Source organism: Eschrichtius robustus, chromosome 11, assembly GCF_028021215.1.
Source record: "Eschrichtius robustus isolate mEscRob2 chromosome 11, mEscRob2.pri, whole genome shotgun sequence".
In the NCBI taxonomy this organism is placed as follows: Eukaryota; Metazoa; Chordata; class Mammalia; order Artiodactyla; family Eschrichtiidae; genus Eschrichtius; species Eschrichtius robustus.
Genome location: NC_090834.1, coordinates 58,930,107 through 58,947,444, shown reverse-complemented (window position 1 = coordinate 58,947,444; position 17,338 = coordinate 58,930,107). Strand labels below are relative to the sequence as shown.

Genomic DNA, 17,338 nt, shown 5'->3' with positions numbered 1-17,338 from the left:
CCACTCCTTAGAGATTTGCATGCTTATTAGCATACGCGGTGAGGTAAGAATGGCCTCAAATCCTTTGACACTCCTGCTGTCAAGAGCTTGGGCCTCTGACCCCTCCCCTTGAATCTGAGCAGGCTCTGTGACACTGTGACCAATAGAACACGGTGGAAGTGATCTTGCGTGTTTTGGGTCCAGGTCTTAGGAGACTGACGGCTTCCATTTCCTGTTTGTTGGCGCCCTCTCAGTTGGAGGCCTGAATGCTCATAAGAAGTCACTCTACCCTGAGTCACCACACTGGCGAGACCACGGGGAGAGGCCCTGAGACTACCCACAGTGGGAAGGCATGTCATGATGAGTCCTCTCTTCCAACCACCCAGCCAAGGCCCCAAGCATGCAAGTGAAGCCATCTGAGGCCTTCTAGACCGGGGGTCAGCAAACTTTCCTGTTAAAGTCCAGATGGTAAATATTTTCGGCTTTGTAGGCCTTGCAATCTCTGTCACAAATACTTCTGCCATTGCAGTGTGAAAGCAGCCATAGAGAGTTACATAAACGAACCCATTGGCCCAATGCTGAGAGAAGCCCCGGGGTAGACCCACGCAGGCAGTGCCCAGGCCCAAGCATGGCTGTGTTCCAATCAAATTTTTTTCTACAAAAACAGGCAGTAGACTTGGTTTGACCTGAGAGCCAAGCACTGACAGCCCATTTACAAGCCGAAAAACCACTGAGTGACCCCCAATACAGGTCAAGTGGAACTGAAGAACTGCTTGGCTGAGCCCTGCTCAAATTTCCTACCCACAAAATTGTAAGACATTATAAAATGGTTGATGTTTAAAGTCACTACATTTTGGGATAAGTTGTTACACAGTCATAGATAACCAGAACAGCATATTAAACGTTCTGAGAAGTCCTGTGTCTAAGCCAAGAAACTTCCAAACTCATTTGCCCACAGATAGAACCTTTTCTTTTAAGAAACATCTACACATATTGATTGCAAGATTCCCACTGGGAAATGCCTAACCTAAACCTCCAGACACTGAATCTCTCCGAAGCTGATTTCAGATGGTGGTGGTGTTGGAAATAATAATAAAATCCACAATTTTCCAAAGGCACTCTACCTGCCAGAGACAGTTCTAGGTCATTTCATCTGTTCTCTCCAATCCTCATAATTCCCCTGGGGTGGATTTCATCAGCTCCATTTTACAGGAAAGCTAAGTGTCCTATGGAGGCAGGATTCCATCTCAGATCTTCCTGACTCAAATCTTATGCTCTGTCCTCCATCCCACAGTGCTCCTCAGGATGGTGACCATCTCGGGGGTGAAGGGGCTTATGTGAGTAGTGACGATAGGTGACTGGAAGCTCTCCGAGGAAAGGAATCCTGTCTCTTTTCTCCACTGCTGTGTCCCCAGAGCCCAGAGCATAGGCGGTGCTCAAAAAGTAGTGGACAAATGAATGGATGTGTAGAGGGATGGAGGATACAGTTGAGGTCCTTCAGTGGTGCTGATTGTACCATGTGATGATAGTGATGAAGAGGATTGTGCCCCTGGTAGTCGTGGTGATGATCATACTGGGGTGGTGATGTGACGCTGGGGATGCTGGTGTGTGATGCTGACAGTGATGGGGTATATCTGTGATGACAATGGGGCAGTGATCATGATGATAGGAAGCACTTCCTTTTTTGAGGCTAGAAGCTTCTGCATTGAGTAGAGACCAATCCAGACCGGTAAGGGTCTCCTGACAGCACCCCGTCCGCAGCCCACCCTCCACGCCCTCTGCAGCTCTACATTTCTCAGGAGGCTGAGGCAGCTCGGCCGCAGCTCAGGGGCTGTGCCAGCTTCAAACTTCTTCAGCCACACCCACTCTCCCTGTTTAAGAAAAGACAACAAGAGTTCACCCGCTGCTGGTCCTCAACTCGGGCAAACCCTCAGCCTCTCTCAGCCTCAGCTTCTTCCCCATAAATGTGCTCTTTCTGTGTGTTTCAAGCCAGGAAGAGCCCGGCCAGCGGAAACTAGTCAGACTTTGTCTCCTTTGGTTGACAGACCTGAGTTCTAGTCCTCACTCTACCATTTCTAGCTCTGCGACCTCAGACAAGGGACTTCAGTTTTCTGAACTTCATGTCCCAATTCTGTAAAGCGAGGATGACACCCACACCCACATGGAGAGGGCTAACGAGATAGTGGATAGAAAGTGCGTTAGCTCCCAAGGCCGAGGTCGGCTTCACTCTGCAGGCCTCGGGCACCTATGACACCCCAAACCCAGCGAAGTGAGGGGGTCTCTGTGACCCAGGAACCCTAGGGGAGGAGAGAGGGGAGGGTGAGAGAGGCGGGGGCCTTGGGCAGGGGCTCTGTCCTCGCCCAGGGCTTTCTGTAACCTTAGCCTTCTCTCCCCTCGTCACTGATGGATTTCTGCCTCAGCCTCGCCCACAGCTCATTCAGAGGAGCAGACAAAACATGCTTTGTACATCATTAAAGCCTCCTTTCAGCAGAAGAGAAAAATGATGGGATTCCCCAAGGGAGAAGGTGGAAAAGAAGGAGCAAGAGCCTCATGCTGCTTCCCCTAGAAATAATTAGCCCGGTTCATCAACCGTGGGGCGCGGAAGAGGAGAGTCAGAGCCTCAGTCAGTTGTTGAATTTGAGAACCCAGCCCCTGAGAAATCACAGTGTCCTCAGCAACTTTAAAATCTTGCTGGTCTCACCTCTGACCTTCCAGCTTCCCTGTCAGCTGGTGGCCCAGCCTCTGTCCAGAGGCTATCCTGGGCTGGGTGCTGCCCCACACTCAGGGCCTCAGGGACCCAGGATCTCACTGTCCCTTGCCAAAGCAAGCAGGAGGGTGACCTAGGTTGGCCCATTGCTGAGAGAAGCCCCGGGGTAGACCCACGCAGGCAGTGCCCAGGCCCAAGTAGCAAGATGCTGAATAAATACTGTGGATCCCTGTCAATGATTATCCTACTTCTTGCACACTCTCCACGATGGGCCACTCACTACCTCTTTTGGTAGCCAATTTCAGTGTCATTCACTTTGACTGTTAGAAGGGCCCTCCGTACACTGAATCTAAACCTCTCCAGCCCTCATATCAGGATTGGGTACGAAAAGGCTGCTCAGGACCGCTGGGCAAGGTGGAGAGGGCTACTTTGCTTGGGCAACCCCAGTTTCAGCCTGGGCTGGCAAGGTGGTGAAATGCCAGGCCCTATTCTGGAGAGAGGACATTGACCTCCACTGCCACAGAAGTTGGGGGGAGAGGCATACCTTCTTCCTTCTTTGCCTCCCTCCCTTCCTTTCTTTTGCTGAAGTATAAGCACTGTCTGTCTGCCCGCTGATGAATCTCCCCCAGTTTGAGTTAAGTCCAGGTAATAATAATAGTACTGAATAGCTTGTAGTACTCACTATACTATTGTACACTGTATTGCACTAAACACCTATGCTAAGGATGTCACGTATTTCAATTCAGTTATTCTGTACAATGACCTCTAGAAGTAGGTACAGTCATGACCATGATTTTGTGGAAGAGAAAGCAGAGAGATAGGCAACTGTCTGTGAGTGGCAGAGCCTAGGTTCAAACCCAAGCAGCCTTGCTCAGGCATCTGGGCTCCCAACCACCGCCCACCCTGCCCCTCACCCAGGCTCCTAGAAAGGAAGCTTGACTTGCGATCTGGAGGAGGTGAGGGAAGAAGCATAGACAGGAAAGCAGTCCAGGCCTAGGGAGCCGCAAGCACAAAGGTTCTGAAGCAGGAGTGTGCCTGGTGTATTCAACGGGAGGGCAGAACCACATGTGAGGAAGACGGAGGGCAGGGAGCTGAGGGCAGAGAGGGCTCTGGCTGGACTCCGGGCAAGGGGGGGCATCTGCAGGCCCTGAGCAGGGGAGAGCCAGATCTGACTGTGTTTTCCGAGGATCCTCCAACCTGCCACGGTGAGGTCCAGGACAAGAGCAGAAGCAGGGAGGCCTGCGGGGAGGCCGCTGCAGTAACCTAGCGAGAGACGACGGGGGCCTGGACCAGGGAGGAGACAGGGGAGTGGTGAGCAGGGCTCTGCTTCTGGGCCAGTTCTAAAGATGGAGCCCCAGGGTGCTGCTGACAGGCTGGGTGTGGGGTGTGAGGAGACGAGGGTGCCTGGGCCTCGGGGAGGATGGGGTTGCCATTACCTGCAGTGGGGAAGACGATGGGAGGAGGCCGGGGGGCAGATCGGGAATTCAATTTCAGACAAAGTCAAGTTGGAGATGCCAATTGGGCACCCAAGTAAGAGAGGCCACTGAGGGGTGGCGGGAGCCTGAATGAAACATCGTCCCAACCCTCATGGAGCTAATATTCTCGAAGACCAGCCCCAGGCTCCACTCTCTGGGGGATTCTGTCTGGTGGCAGAGGCGGGAACAGCAGAGATAACACCACACAATGTGGTAAAGCCGTGATGGAGGCAGCCAGGGGCCGCTGGAGCCCAGAGATCTCTACAAGCACCTCCTCCATCAGCCCTGGCTCGCAGAATTTACCCTCTGACAGGTATTCATTCATTCATTCAACAAATCCATCAGCAATCGTTTCTGGAACATCCACTGTGTGCTGAGCTCAGTGCCGAGAATTGAAGATGCAACGGCAGATGAGAGTCACAGTCACTGCCAGCCAGCACTGTGATGGAGCTCACGGTGTACTGGGGGGTCAGGGGTGAGGGCCAGTGCTCTAAGCCAGTGCAGGGACGATGGTTCATTCATTCCTCCTTCCCTAGGGCTGAGCACATTGCCTGGTGCCTAGGAAGTCCTCAATCAATACTTGTGGAAGAAAAGAGAGGCAAAGAAACCGTTGGGTGAAGGCTTCTTCTTATGAGCTCCCATTAGTCTGGGGACAGATGGCACTGGTCCTCCCCAGCGCAGGACACACACCCTGTGAAGTCGCTCACCCAGAGGCTATGGGGAGCACAGAGGTGGGCTCCCAGCCCTGACTACAGAGTTGTTCTGCAAGGAAAGGAAGGATTTAGCCAGGCAAAGTGGGAGCACTCGAGGAAGAGGAAAACACACATGCACAGGGAGGCCAGAAAGGGTGGCGTGTGTTTGGGGAAAGGAGAAGAGAAGCAGTGTTGGGAGATGGAGCTAACAGAGCAGCAGAGCCGAGGTCACGGGGTGGGGTGGCTGCTGAAGGTCTGGGGCGGGCAGGGACATAAGCGAGCCTGGCCAGACCTGAATCTACCCACCGACGGTGGTAACTGTAACTAGGTGTGCACTAGGAAGTGTGGGTGCACTTGCGTATACATGTAGATGTGTGCTCATCTCTATCTACCTATGTGCTTGCATGTCAGTGCAATTCCATCAGGGATGAAAATCCAGGTAGATGAATGTCAGAAATCAGAACATGTGGGCCTCACAGCTCACACTCCCCAGTGGTCATGAGGTAAAGGGAATCCTGCACTTGGAGTCGAAGACTGGAGGCCTCCCTGTGTGACCCTGGGCAAGTCACCTAACCTTTCTGAGCTTCAGCTGTCCACTGGGGCCCACAGAGGACAGTGTCCTTGTCACAAGGCTGCGGTGCAGTTTAGGAGAGCTGAGACATGGGAACGTGCTCTGTAAATGCTTTAGCTCTGCTAGGCTGAGGCGAGGCCTTGCTAGCCTTCCCTGGAGCTTCACAACCTCTGGGTCAGTCTTCTCAATGGCGGGTCAAGTCTTTTCCTTGCTCCTTCTCCTGCTCCTCACGTGACTGTCCACATGGAGAGCCTTAATGAATGAATGATGGATGGATGGACAGATAGATGGATGGATGGGTGGATGGATGGATGGATAGATGAATTACCTCTCATGCCAGCAGCTGGAGTCACGTACCGGAGGGGTTCCTCCTGGAAAGTGTATGGCCCTGCTCAGGGGCTGCACTTGCCATGTGCTTGTGTCCAGGATGTGAGTGGGGACCAGCTGGCTTCCCCGACCATCTGTGTCCAAAATGACATACTGAGCCAGCCTCCTGCCCTTCTCGTCTGTCTAGATCCTCTGGCTAAAGCCAGCCACATCCAGAGACCCTGTGTGGTCCCCTAAGTGGGTCCCTGAGAGTCCTGCCCTGTGGCTCTCAGAGCTGTTCAGGGCATGGGCCAGCAGGAAAACAGCATCATAGGTGGTTCCAAAGAGTGGGGACACCTGTGGAAGAGAAGGTCCCTCAACCCCATAACCCCATGGCATAGGCTCCCAGACATTTCTGGGTCCTGGCCCTCCTGCCAGCAGCAATTGTTTGAATTATTATCCCCTTTCCCCATTCCCCAATGCAGTGCTTTCTTTAGTCCCACCATTACTTCAGTCCCCACTCAGAAGCCTCACCATCTCCACCATCATGGCGGCCACCACCACTCACAGACATCTCAGACTTACCTAATATGCCCAAAACTGAACTCCTGATTCTACCGCACCAAACTCCACTCCTCCCAGGTTTTAAGAAATGGAACTACCACCTGCCCAGTTTCTCAAGCCTAGGCTTGATTCCCAACTTCTCTTTTACCATTTTTTTTTAAACATTTTTTTTTAATTAATTAATTTATTTATTTATTTTTGGCTGTGTTGGGTCTCCGTTTTTGTGCGAGGGCTTTCTCCAGTTGTGGCAAGCGGGGGCCACTCTTCATCGCGGTGCGCGGGCCTCTCACTATTGCGGCCTCTCTTGTTGCGGAGCACAGGCTCCAGATGCGCAGGCTCAGTAGTTGTGGCCCACGGGCCTAGTTGCTCCGCGGCATGTGGGATCTTCCCAGACCAGGGCTCGAACCCGTGTCCCCTGCATTAGCAGGCAGACTCTCAACCAATGCACCACCAGGGAAGCCCCCAACTTCTCTATTTCTCTCTTCCAGTTCATCATCAAATCTTTTTGGTTTTATACCAGAATTTGTTCCCAATCTAACTGACCTTTCGCCACATCTACTACTGTCACTTGGGTCCCAGCCCCCATCACTGCTCACCTGAACCACACAGGAGCCTCCTAAGGGCCTTATTGCTTCATCTGGTCCTCTTCAGACCATTCCCCCAAAAGCAACCAAACCATGTTTTTAAAAGACATAAATCTTTTCTTACTTAAACCTCGCTGATGGTTTTCCATTTCATCTGTAAGATCAGACTCCTTACCTGGCTGACAAAGCCTCACGTGATCAGGCCCCAAGCTCATCTCAGATCCCTTTCCCCATCACTCATGATGGTCCTGCCGTTCCACACTCCCTTTCCTCCTGTTCCTCTGGCCATTGATGCTCACTCTGCCTCGGGGCCTTTGCACTTGCTCTTTCCCCTGCTTGGTGGCTCTTCATCCAGATCTTCGCCTGGCCGCCTCCTTATCATTCAGAGCTCAGTTCAAGTGCCACCTCCTCCATTCTCTGCCTATCCTGTCTCTTGTTGCCCACTACTCCATCCCAGCCACTCTCTGTCACTTTATCCTGTTTTATTTTCTTGGCGACACAATCACTATTTGAATTTGGTTATTGGGTTGCTTGGTTATTGTCTGTCTTGCCCTAACAGAATGGAAGCTTCTTGAAGACCAAGTCTGTCTTACCCATCACCACGTCCCTGATGCCTCGAACAGTGCCACATGAGAGGGACTCAACCCACATTTGTCAGATGAATGACTGATTGAATGACCCTCCATCGTCATCCACATCCCTGTCACCACCTCCAGACACTATGGTCTTCTTATCACCAAGAAGCAGACATCCCAGGAGAGACTCAGGCAGCTGAGTCCTATAAGCCAAAACTGAGCCGGCAGCCACATCCCGGACACCCACACTCTTCAGATCCACAGCAGTGACTTCAGAAAACCTTCCTGCTCTACCACACTTCCATTGCTCTCTCTTTCTCATCTTCACAATGTGCTAGAGAGATGTGGAGAAAGGAGAGGAAGAATGTGTGCAACAGGAAGAGCAGCTGCGCCGGAGATGAGAATTAGAGGAACTGAGTCAGAGACAGAGAAATGGAGGCAGGAGAGACACAAGAGAAGAACTGACAAAGTGGCCAAGACAGTGAGAGACATGAGAAAGAAGTGAGATGGACAGACAGACAGATAGACACACACACACATCTATAAGAGATAGAAAGAGACAGACAGACAGTACACCCAGGGACTGGGCAGAGAGACACTTTGTCCAATTAGGGACAGGTCATGTACCCACAGCAGAGGCAGGACGGCTGTCCAGGGGGTGACTGGCCGAGGCCAGGAAGGCCCAGAGTGGGCGAGGGGCGTGCACACCTGTCCGTGGCCCCGCGCCCCGGGCCCCGCGAAGGTCTGCACCGACCTCCCTGCTCCGGCTCCAGGTGGGCAGCCGCCTCTCTGCGGCCCCGGCAGCTTCGCAGTCCTTGCGTCTGAGGCCGGACTCCAGGCTGACAGCACGGCACCGCAGGCCTCCTGCAGGTGCCTGCCGTCGCCCGGGGCCAGGTAGGAGCGGTTGCAGTAGGGCAAGGTGAAGAGCAGCGTGTCGTAGGGCAGGAAGGCCAGCCTCCCGTCTGCCAGGCCCTGGGCCCCTGCCCGGCTCAGCAGGGCGGGCTGCTCAGAGCCGCCCAGGAGCGCCAAGCGCATGCACAGCACCGCGACTGGGGGAGAGGCGGCAGCTCACCTTCCATGCCTTCCCCAAAGCCCAGAACTTTGTGGCCCTGGAGAGCAGCTCAGGTCCCCTCCTCCCCCTCTGCTGCCCCTCCCCAGGCCCCTCCCCTCACCCTCAGTCTGGAGAAAGGTGGAATTTCCCCTTTATCTGCTCCCCCTGACAAATCTGGGTTTGACCTGGTGAAAAAAAAATCCCCTCAGCTGAGGATACATTTGTATTAATATGTCCCTTCCAACCTTCCCGCTGAATAATTCTGACCAATTTCCACCCTCCCTCTGCCCCACTGGCTTGGACAATTGCTAATATTTATTGACAGCATGCTGTGTGTTGTCCTAAAGTATTTTAACAAACATTTAGTCATTCAGTTAACAGCAGTACGAAAAAGTATGCTCACCATTAGCTCTACTTTCAGATGAGGAAACCAAGGCACAGAGCGGTTAAGGAGTTGCCCCAGGATACATAGCCGTCAGGGACGTAGAGCCAGCATCGGAACCCGGGCAGGCTGGCTCCCAGCTTGTAATCTTTTTATTTTTTAACATTTTAAAAAAATTTTAGACAATTCATATATCATAAAATCCACCTTTTAAAAACTGTATAACTCAGTAGTTTTATATACAAGGTTATGAAACCACCATCACTATTTAATTCTAGAACATTTCCATCACCCCCAAAAGAAATCCTGTACCCAATACGTGTCACACCCTATTTCTCTCTCCTCCTAACCCCAGTCAACCACTAATCTACTTTCTGTCTCTATGGATATGCCTCTCCTGGACATTTCATATAAATGGATTGTACAATATGCAGCCTTTTATGTCCGGCTACTTTCACCTGCCATGTTTTCCAGGCTCATCCATATATAGTAGCCTGTATCAGTAGTCCACTCATTTTTATGGTTGCACAATATTCCACTGTACAAACATTTTGTTTATCCATTTATCATTGGCTTGCAATCTCAACTGTGGCTCTGGGTGGCATCCACCAGGTCTAAGCAGACATGAATGCATTCCCCTTTGCCTTCGTAGAAGAAACCAGCCCATGATAATAAGGCAGCTGATTTCATCCCCAGGCACCCAGGACAGAAGAGAATCCTGCCCAAGGTAAGGGTCCCACGCATCTGCCCAAGGTAAAAGTCTTCTGCATCTTGGGTCCCTGACCAGGGCTGCAACCCCAGTCAAAAAAGGGTCACCACTTGTTTTGGCTGGGGCCCAGGTTCCTACTGCAATCTCTTTCTCCAGAAAATCCAGGAATATGGAGCCATCAAGGAAGCCCAAGGGTTTCCTTGCTGAGGAGGAATTCCTATCCAGGAATAGGGGGCCTGAGGACTCCTGGTCATGTAGAAGCCAGAACCAGGAGCCCCAGACTCTGCTGACCCCTGGGGGGGCCAGGCTATATGGGCCATGGGCGGGAGCCACCCCTCCCTGCCCCCAAAATAGTGGGGAGGGCCCTCAGAGAAAGACCCACCAGGACTGAGTGGACACAGAACCGGGGCTATCTTGGTCCCATCTCCTCTGCCTGGCTTCTGTTCCAGCTTCTGCCAAAATGCTCCTTTCTCTTTCAAGGAGTCAGAGGCACTGGTCTCCATTTGGCCACAAGGGGGAGCTAACCCACACAACGGGAGCAGTTAGAAGATAAAAGCCCACATTGATTAAAAGCAGTGCTCACTGTGTGCAGGGCACTGTTTCAAGCCCTTTACCTGCAATACGGTAAGTCCCCTACATACCAACCTTCAAGTTGCGAACTTTCAAAGATGGGAACATGCGTTCCATCTACCTCAGGCATGAGTAAAATTGCAGCTTGCCCTCCATCTCCTATTGCCGAGGATCCCTCAGCTCTACCATCTCCCACCTCCTCTCCCTCCTCCAGTCAGTAACTCTTCTTGCTTGTTCACTCGATGCCAGCCCCTGTGTGCCAGCTGTTATAGTGTAAACTGTACTTTTCAAGGCACTGTACTGTAAGATTAAAAATATTTTCTTTATTTTTTGTGTTTGTTTTTAATGTATTATTTGTGTGAAAAGTATTATAGGGCTTCCCTGGTGGCGCAGTGGTTGAGCGTCAGCTTGCCAATGCAGGGGACGCTGGTTCGAGCCCTGCTCTGGGAAGATCCCACATGCCGCGGAGCAACTGGATCCGTGAGCCACAACTGTTGAGCTCTGCGCGTCTGGAGCCTGTGCTCCGCAACAACAGAGGCCGCGATGGAGAGAGGCCCGCGCACCGCGATGAAGAGCGGCCCCCGCTTGCCGCAACTAGAAGAAAGCCCTTGCACAGAAACGAAGACCCAACACAGCTAAAAATAAATAAATAATAAAAATAAAGGAATTCCTTTAAAAAAAAAAGTATTATAAACCTATTATAGTACAGTACTACATGGCCGATTGTGTTAATTGGGTATCTAGGCTAACTTCATTGGACTTACAAACAAATTGGACTTATGAACGCGCTCTCAGAACAGAACTCATTCATATGTAGGGGACTTACTGTAGTCCATCTCATCTTCACAACCCCATGAAGTTGGGGCTTTCATTAACCTCATGTCATTGACGAAGAAACTATAGCACAGAGAGGTTAAGTGACTTGCCTGAGGTCACACAGCTGGTAGGAAATGGGGCCAGGAGTGGGATCTTGGTGATCTGATCCCAGAGAATGTGCCCCTAACCACTCTGCCTTCTGGCTTCTGAAAGCCAGCACCATGGCCAGAACTCAACCCCCTGCAAGAGGGGTGGAGCAGGCGTCTGGTGAGGTTTCCCTCCCACTGCCACACAGAAGTGAAGTGTTCATTCTCCTAGCCCCGCTAACATGCTACCTCCATTCCTTTGCTCTAGCTGACCCCTGTGCCTGCAATGCCTTCCCCTCATTTCCATCTGCCATCACTTCTCATTTTCAGACTCTGCCCTGATGTCGCCTCCTCGGCAAAGCCCTGCCCACACCCACACCCATGCAGATCAGCTCCCCCAGCCTCTGGGCTCCTCGGTTCCCCATATCCACATCTGTCTCCCGCCAGCCTAAAGCTCCTCCCTGCTGGAGCCCAGCCAGTTCCTCTCTGTGTCCCCAGAGCTCAGCCAGCGTCAGGCACAGAGCAGAGCTCAGTGCCCGTGGTTGAATGAAGCGTGTACAAAACACTCGACCCTGTGAAGTGGGTCTCATTATCCCCATTTCCCCTGCTGGCAAACTGGACTCAGAGAAGTGAGGCGCCCGTCCTGAGGGGCGGCGGGCACACCTGGGCCAGGCCTCACCCTCCGCTCGGCTCTAACTCACTACAGGCCACATGAGCTCAGAGGCTGCCCGCCCCAGCCTTCCTCACTGGTACCAGCCTCAATTCCCTCAAAGACAGAGCACAGCGGTTGGTCTCACTGGTTCTCAAACTGTTGCCAGTGCCGCAGTAAGAAACACATTTTACCTTGGTGTGCTAGCGAAGCTGAGTATATAAAAGGAGTACACACGCAAAACTGGAAGTTTCACAGAATGATACCTTCCTAGCTGTCTGCCCTCCACGCTCACATTCACCATTTTTATTCTATCCTACTCAGTTCCATTCTTCTCTCTCTCTTTCTAGTCCAGCCTCTTCCTTTCTTTTTTTTTTTTTTTTTTTTGCAATGCTAGTCTTGATTCACTAAATTGATTTCTTGACCTAAAAGGGCCATGACCCACAGTTTGAAAAAGCTTCAGTCCAGATGAACGCTAAGGTCCCTTCTGTCTTCCAGGTGCTACCTCTTTTCTACACCCCAACCCACCATGACCCTCCCTGCCTAACTAATTCCTTAAAGACAGGCCAAGTGCCACCTCCTCCAAGAAGCCTCCTCAGATCCCCCAAGGCCTGGACCGATGCCTGCTCTTGTTCTCCTGGCCTCCACTCCCTGGGGTGACCTTGACCTCTCTGTCATAACCTGCTTATACACCTGTCTCTCCATCACTTGGTCATCCACTAGAGATCAACCACTCTGTCTATCCTGTTCACCAGACAACCCAGCATCCAGCACAGCAGGGGCTTAATAAATGCAGGAAGCATTCCATCAATCAACAAATCCATGAAGGATCTGACTCTAACTTCAAGAAACTAAGAATGGCTCTAACAGCTGTTCTGGGACTCAGGTCCTGCTACACTCTCCTTTTCTTCACTCTACCAGGCAAGAACCAAGAAAGCCCTTGGCTCCCACTTCACAATTAACACATGCATCAGAGCTCAAAATCCAGCTGTATTGCTTGCCAGCTGTGTGACTTGGGCATGCTACTTACCTTCTCTGAGCTGCAAAATGCAGACCTCAGCAGAACTAGCTCACAGGGCTGCTGTGGGGTTAAATGTGGGTCTGTTGTCAAGTGCTCAGCCCAGTGTCTGATATAAGAAAACTCCCCATCAGCAGCCATATGAAGTCCCGGCTGCCCAAAGGAGGAAACACCCACATACACTTACTTTTCAGACCATCCACGTTGCAGAGCTGCTTCAGGACCTCTGTGGTCCCCTGCTCCCTGGGTCCCAGAGAGGTCACCAGCCCCACAGGCAGCCCGTATGCCCTGAGAGTCATGGCCACCTGCCGGGCAGTAGCCAACCAGATGTCCTGGTGGGAGGACACAATGGCCACGTGAGCCCAGCCAAAGTGTCTCATGACGGACAGCAGCACGTGGGCAGCCGAAGGCAAGGTGGGCACCAGCACACCTCCTCCCTCTGGAACCCCACACACCCAGGAGAAGAGGGTCTTTCCCCAGCCTTGGGCCAGCAGGGCTGCTGCTGGGCAGTAACCAGGATTGACAGGGCCCACAAAAACAGCTACGGTGTTCTTGTGGGCCAGGAATGTGGCCAGGGCACTAGAGGTGTCACAGCCCGTGGGAAGAACCACGGAAGTCAGCTGTGAGCCCAGTGCCAGTGAGGAATCCTGGTTGGCTTGGTTCACAGCCAGCTGGGCAGCCACACTGGGGAGGGCCTGAGCAAAGATGGGGTCACAGTCCCAGGGACCCAGCACCCCCAGGGTGAAGGTCCAGCCAGCCACAGGAGAGTGCCCCAAAGCAGCACAGAGAGAAGTGGCAGGAAAGGGGCTATCCTTGGATGGCTGAGAGTAGACCCTCACGGGCCCTGGCAGGGTTGGCAGGCCTTCCTATGCAGCAGCTTCTGGGACCGCCCTTCAGGCTACAAGCCCTCCTGCAGTCCTTGGAAAGAGGGATAAAGACAAGGTTTGCTTTCTAGCATTTTCTGCCTGTGCTTCCTGCATGATTTTGAGGCAGACACCCCTCCTGCCCCCAGAACCTCAGTCTCCTCATTGGTAAAATGAGGGATTTGGACCCATGATATCAGAAGACCCCCAGCTCTGGGGGCCTAACCTCCTCCGCAGGACTGGTTCACAGCCCCGAGATACCCACGCACGGTCCTGGGCTGGAGCTCAGTGGCTCGGCGTGGGCTCCAGAGTGAGAGCTGGCCAGACCCGGCTCACTGCTTCCCATCCTTGTGGCTCTAGACCAATCTCTGAAGTTTCTGAGCTTCATTTTTCTCTTCTGTAAAATGTGGATAATGAAACCTACTTTATGGAGTTATCATGATGATTAAATGACACGATGTGAAGCACTTAGCAGTCCCTGGTGCACATATGTTCAACAAATCTTACCTCTTTCAACCCACTATTATTATTTCTTCCTTCACTCATCTTCCAGAGTGGGCCAAGTTCTCCCTCTGAGCCTCCTCTGCTTCTGACCCTCAAGTCCAGCACCATTCACAGCATTTAAATCTGCCAGACTCTGTGGGCCCCAAAGCACAAGCAGCGCCTGGGTAGGGGTAGCTCCCCTGTTCTGTGCTTGCGGCTCAAGGGTTTACAGTGTTTGTGCACAGCCCCATCTCCGATCCCCCTCACGGCCCTGTTCAAACAAAGGTCCTTCTATCTCCACTGTACAGATGAGGAAACTACAGGAAACTGAATGGAGCTGGCAGAGACAGGATTTGGACAAATCTGTTCAGCTCATGTCCCACCCCACACGGGGCCTCCTTGACATTTGGACTGGGGCATCCCCACTCCATCTTACAGTTGCAAGACCCTCATGCCCATCCTGCAACTCCTGCCTGGCCTCTGCCTGCACCCCTGCGTTTGCTCATGCCTCACCCACAGGACTCATCCATCTTCCAACCACACTATTTATGCAGCCAACAGCCTTCCACTGGGGGCACCCCAGGAAGGCAGAAGATCCAAACTCACCCTTAAGAAACTGCCAAGCTGGTAGAGAGGCAAGTCCCAGCCAAGAGAAGAGCGGATCCCGAGTGCGGGCAGTAGCAGGACCAGTGGTGAGGCTCTGAGGGCCCCGGGAGGAGGGCTCACGGACGGTTTCCCAGAGTCTGAACCACCTACACTTGGAGTGTAGATCAGGAGAGTAAGAGGATGCCCTCCCAATGCCAACTGCAATGGTCTGTGCAGAGTAGCTCCTAGAAATTATGTTCAGTGCAGAGGAATGAGAAGGGCCTTGGCATCACACAGAGGAATAAATCCTGATTTTATCACTTACTAGCCCCTGACCTTGGGCAAGACATTTAACTTCTCTGAACCTCAGTTTCCTCATCTGTAAAATGGAGATGACAATAGCTACCTGGCAGAGCTGTGGTGGAGACTAAAATGTGTAGCGTGTTTACAGTGGGGATAGTCGTTGTGGTGAGTAGGGAACTAACTAGGCACTTATTAACCAGAATAGTTATGAACATCACCGTCACCGTCATCACCATCTTTGCGTCTTTGAGGAGAGGCAGGTGTACTGTGGTGTAAAGAAAGCTGGACAGAGAGGTGGAGGCCTGAGCTTCAGCCCCAGTCCTGCCCCTGCCCCATTCAAGGCCTCAGCCTCCCCATCTGTAGAAGAAGCAGGGCTGGCCAGACCTGAGCCCTTCCAACCTGTGATGTTATGTTTCTCCCAGCTCAGAGGCCAGGGTCTTGGGGAGGGCTGCTCTTCGACCAGTCTCTGAGGGACCCTCTGTACACTCCCTCCTCTTCTGCTGTGATACTCTAAGTGGTCTCCTAACATCCCACCCCAAGGGATGAACCCCTCAGAGCAGCTGGGTTTGTTCTGGGCTCACAAAGAGCTAATCATTTCTGGTTGGGAACATAGGCATATACGGCTGATATTAATGACAGACACCTCTCCCCTCAATCTGTACTTCGCAAAGCACCTGTGATCCACACCTGTGCCTGGTGCTCCTGGAGACCCTGAGGAGAGACCTCTTATCCTCTTTTTCAGAGGAAGAAACTGACTCTGGGCAGGGCAGGGACTTGTCTGGGGTCTCACCAAAAGTTAGGGCTGAGTTGGTCCTGAGCCTGGCTTCCCACCTCCCAGCCAAAGACAAAAATCACCTCTTTTATTGAGCACCTAGAACATCAGAGCTGAAGGATCCTGGAGATCTAAGCATCTGAGCCAACTCCTCTGTGTACAGATGGGGAAACGGGTACAGAAAGGGGTGCGGACTTCCCTCCATCCCACAAAGCAGCAAGAGGTTCCCCTGGTCCCTCAGTCCTGCTGGCCATGCTCAGTGTCGCAGGAATTCTGCGGCCAATGGCCTGCAAGGGGTCACAGAAGGCTCAGGCCCTTAGCGAGGGCAGCCTCTGGCCAGGGCAGGAGCCACCTTTAGCCCCGCCTCCACCTCTGACTTGTGAGACAGTGTTCACACCCTTTTCGGTGCCATCTGTACAGGGAGGGCTTAGTTTATATGTTTAGGGTCTCCAAAGATCCTTCATCTCCAATATTCTACCTGTCAACAAAAATTAGGAAACAGGTGATCTTTGTCTCTGCAGCTGGCCACGTCCCCTCTCCTAACCCTTCCCCCAGGAGTGTGTAAGCTGCAAGTGCTCCCACCTCTGGCACAAGGGGTTCAGGTGCCACCCTCCTAGGGAGGGACCGTTTGTAGCTTTAGACTCAAGTGGACGGACACTGAGGACCAGCTACAGATAGCTTGGCTCATGGAGCCAAGTTCATGAAGCTAGTCAACTCCATACTACCATAACGCAAAAAGATGAAGACGCCTTTAGTTACATTAACAAACAAATGACCCAAATATTCCAGGGAAGGAGGATGGGGGACTCCTGTCAGAGCCAGGGCCCCTTCAAGCCCTGTATCCAAGGGTCACTCTCCTGTGCCCCAACCTGGTCCTTCTTGCCTCCTTCAGGGCAAGCTCCCCAAAGACCCACCTGCCACGCTGTGCTGTTGGAGCTGATTGACCGCCTCTCGGCAGATCCTGAGGTTCCTGCATGAGCGTCCTCGGATGTCAGACTCTCCAAGGGAGCTCTGTCCTGGGGAGCCCCCGTTCCCACCACAGCCCGCACAGTCCCACAGTCACCACTCCGGCTGCCTGCCAGCTTCCCAAGACTCCTGCTGAGGGAGGGCCTCGTATATGGCCCGTTCCCTCCTGTCCTCCATAGGGGCCTGAAGAAACCGTTTGGAAAATTCCAGCTGTTCAGACCCTAGGGCTCTGGGGAGCCAAGCACAGAAGAGAAGGAGGGAATGAAGGAGAGAGGAACTGAGGGAAGGAGGCAGGGAGGGAAGGAGGATGTCTTCAGCACTACGGACAGCTCCACACCTGGCTGGGACTCCCAGGAGGAAAAAAGAATGGGCGAGCACTGAAGAAACCAGCATTACTGAGCGTCCACTACGTGCCAAGCCCTGTGCTGGGCACTATTTATACAACCCACTGAGAAAGGTACTGTCATTATTATTCCCACGTTATACATGAGGAAAGTACAGCTCAAAGAGGTTAGGTAATTTGACAAAGGGCACAGAGCTAGTAAGTGGCAGGGCTTCTGCTCATCACACCACATTGATTCTTTGGGAATTATAACAGCGGTTTTTCTATCTTCTCTTTTGATGTGGACCCT

The 17,338-nt window shown here is 52.5% G+C and overlaps 1 protein-coding gene across 1 annotated transcript in view; it reads right to left on the bottom strand.

Moving 5' to 3' along the window:
• The window catches only part of LOC137772200 (guanylate cyclase 2D-like), a 38,437-nt gene extending 23,233 nt beyond the window's left edge, over positions 1–15,204 (bottom strand). The window contains 4 exon segments of the mRNA XM_068556080.1: positions 1,770–1,850; positions 8,162–8,502; positions 12,922–13,555; positions 15,187–15,204. Coding sequence (XP_068412181.1) covers positions 1,770–1,850; positions 8,162–8,502; positions 12,922–13,555; positions 15,187–15,204 — 1,074 coding nt within the window.
• Positions 15,205–17,338: the final 2,134 nt, after the last annotated feature.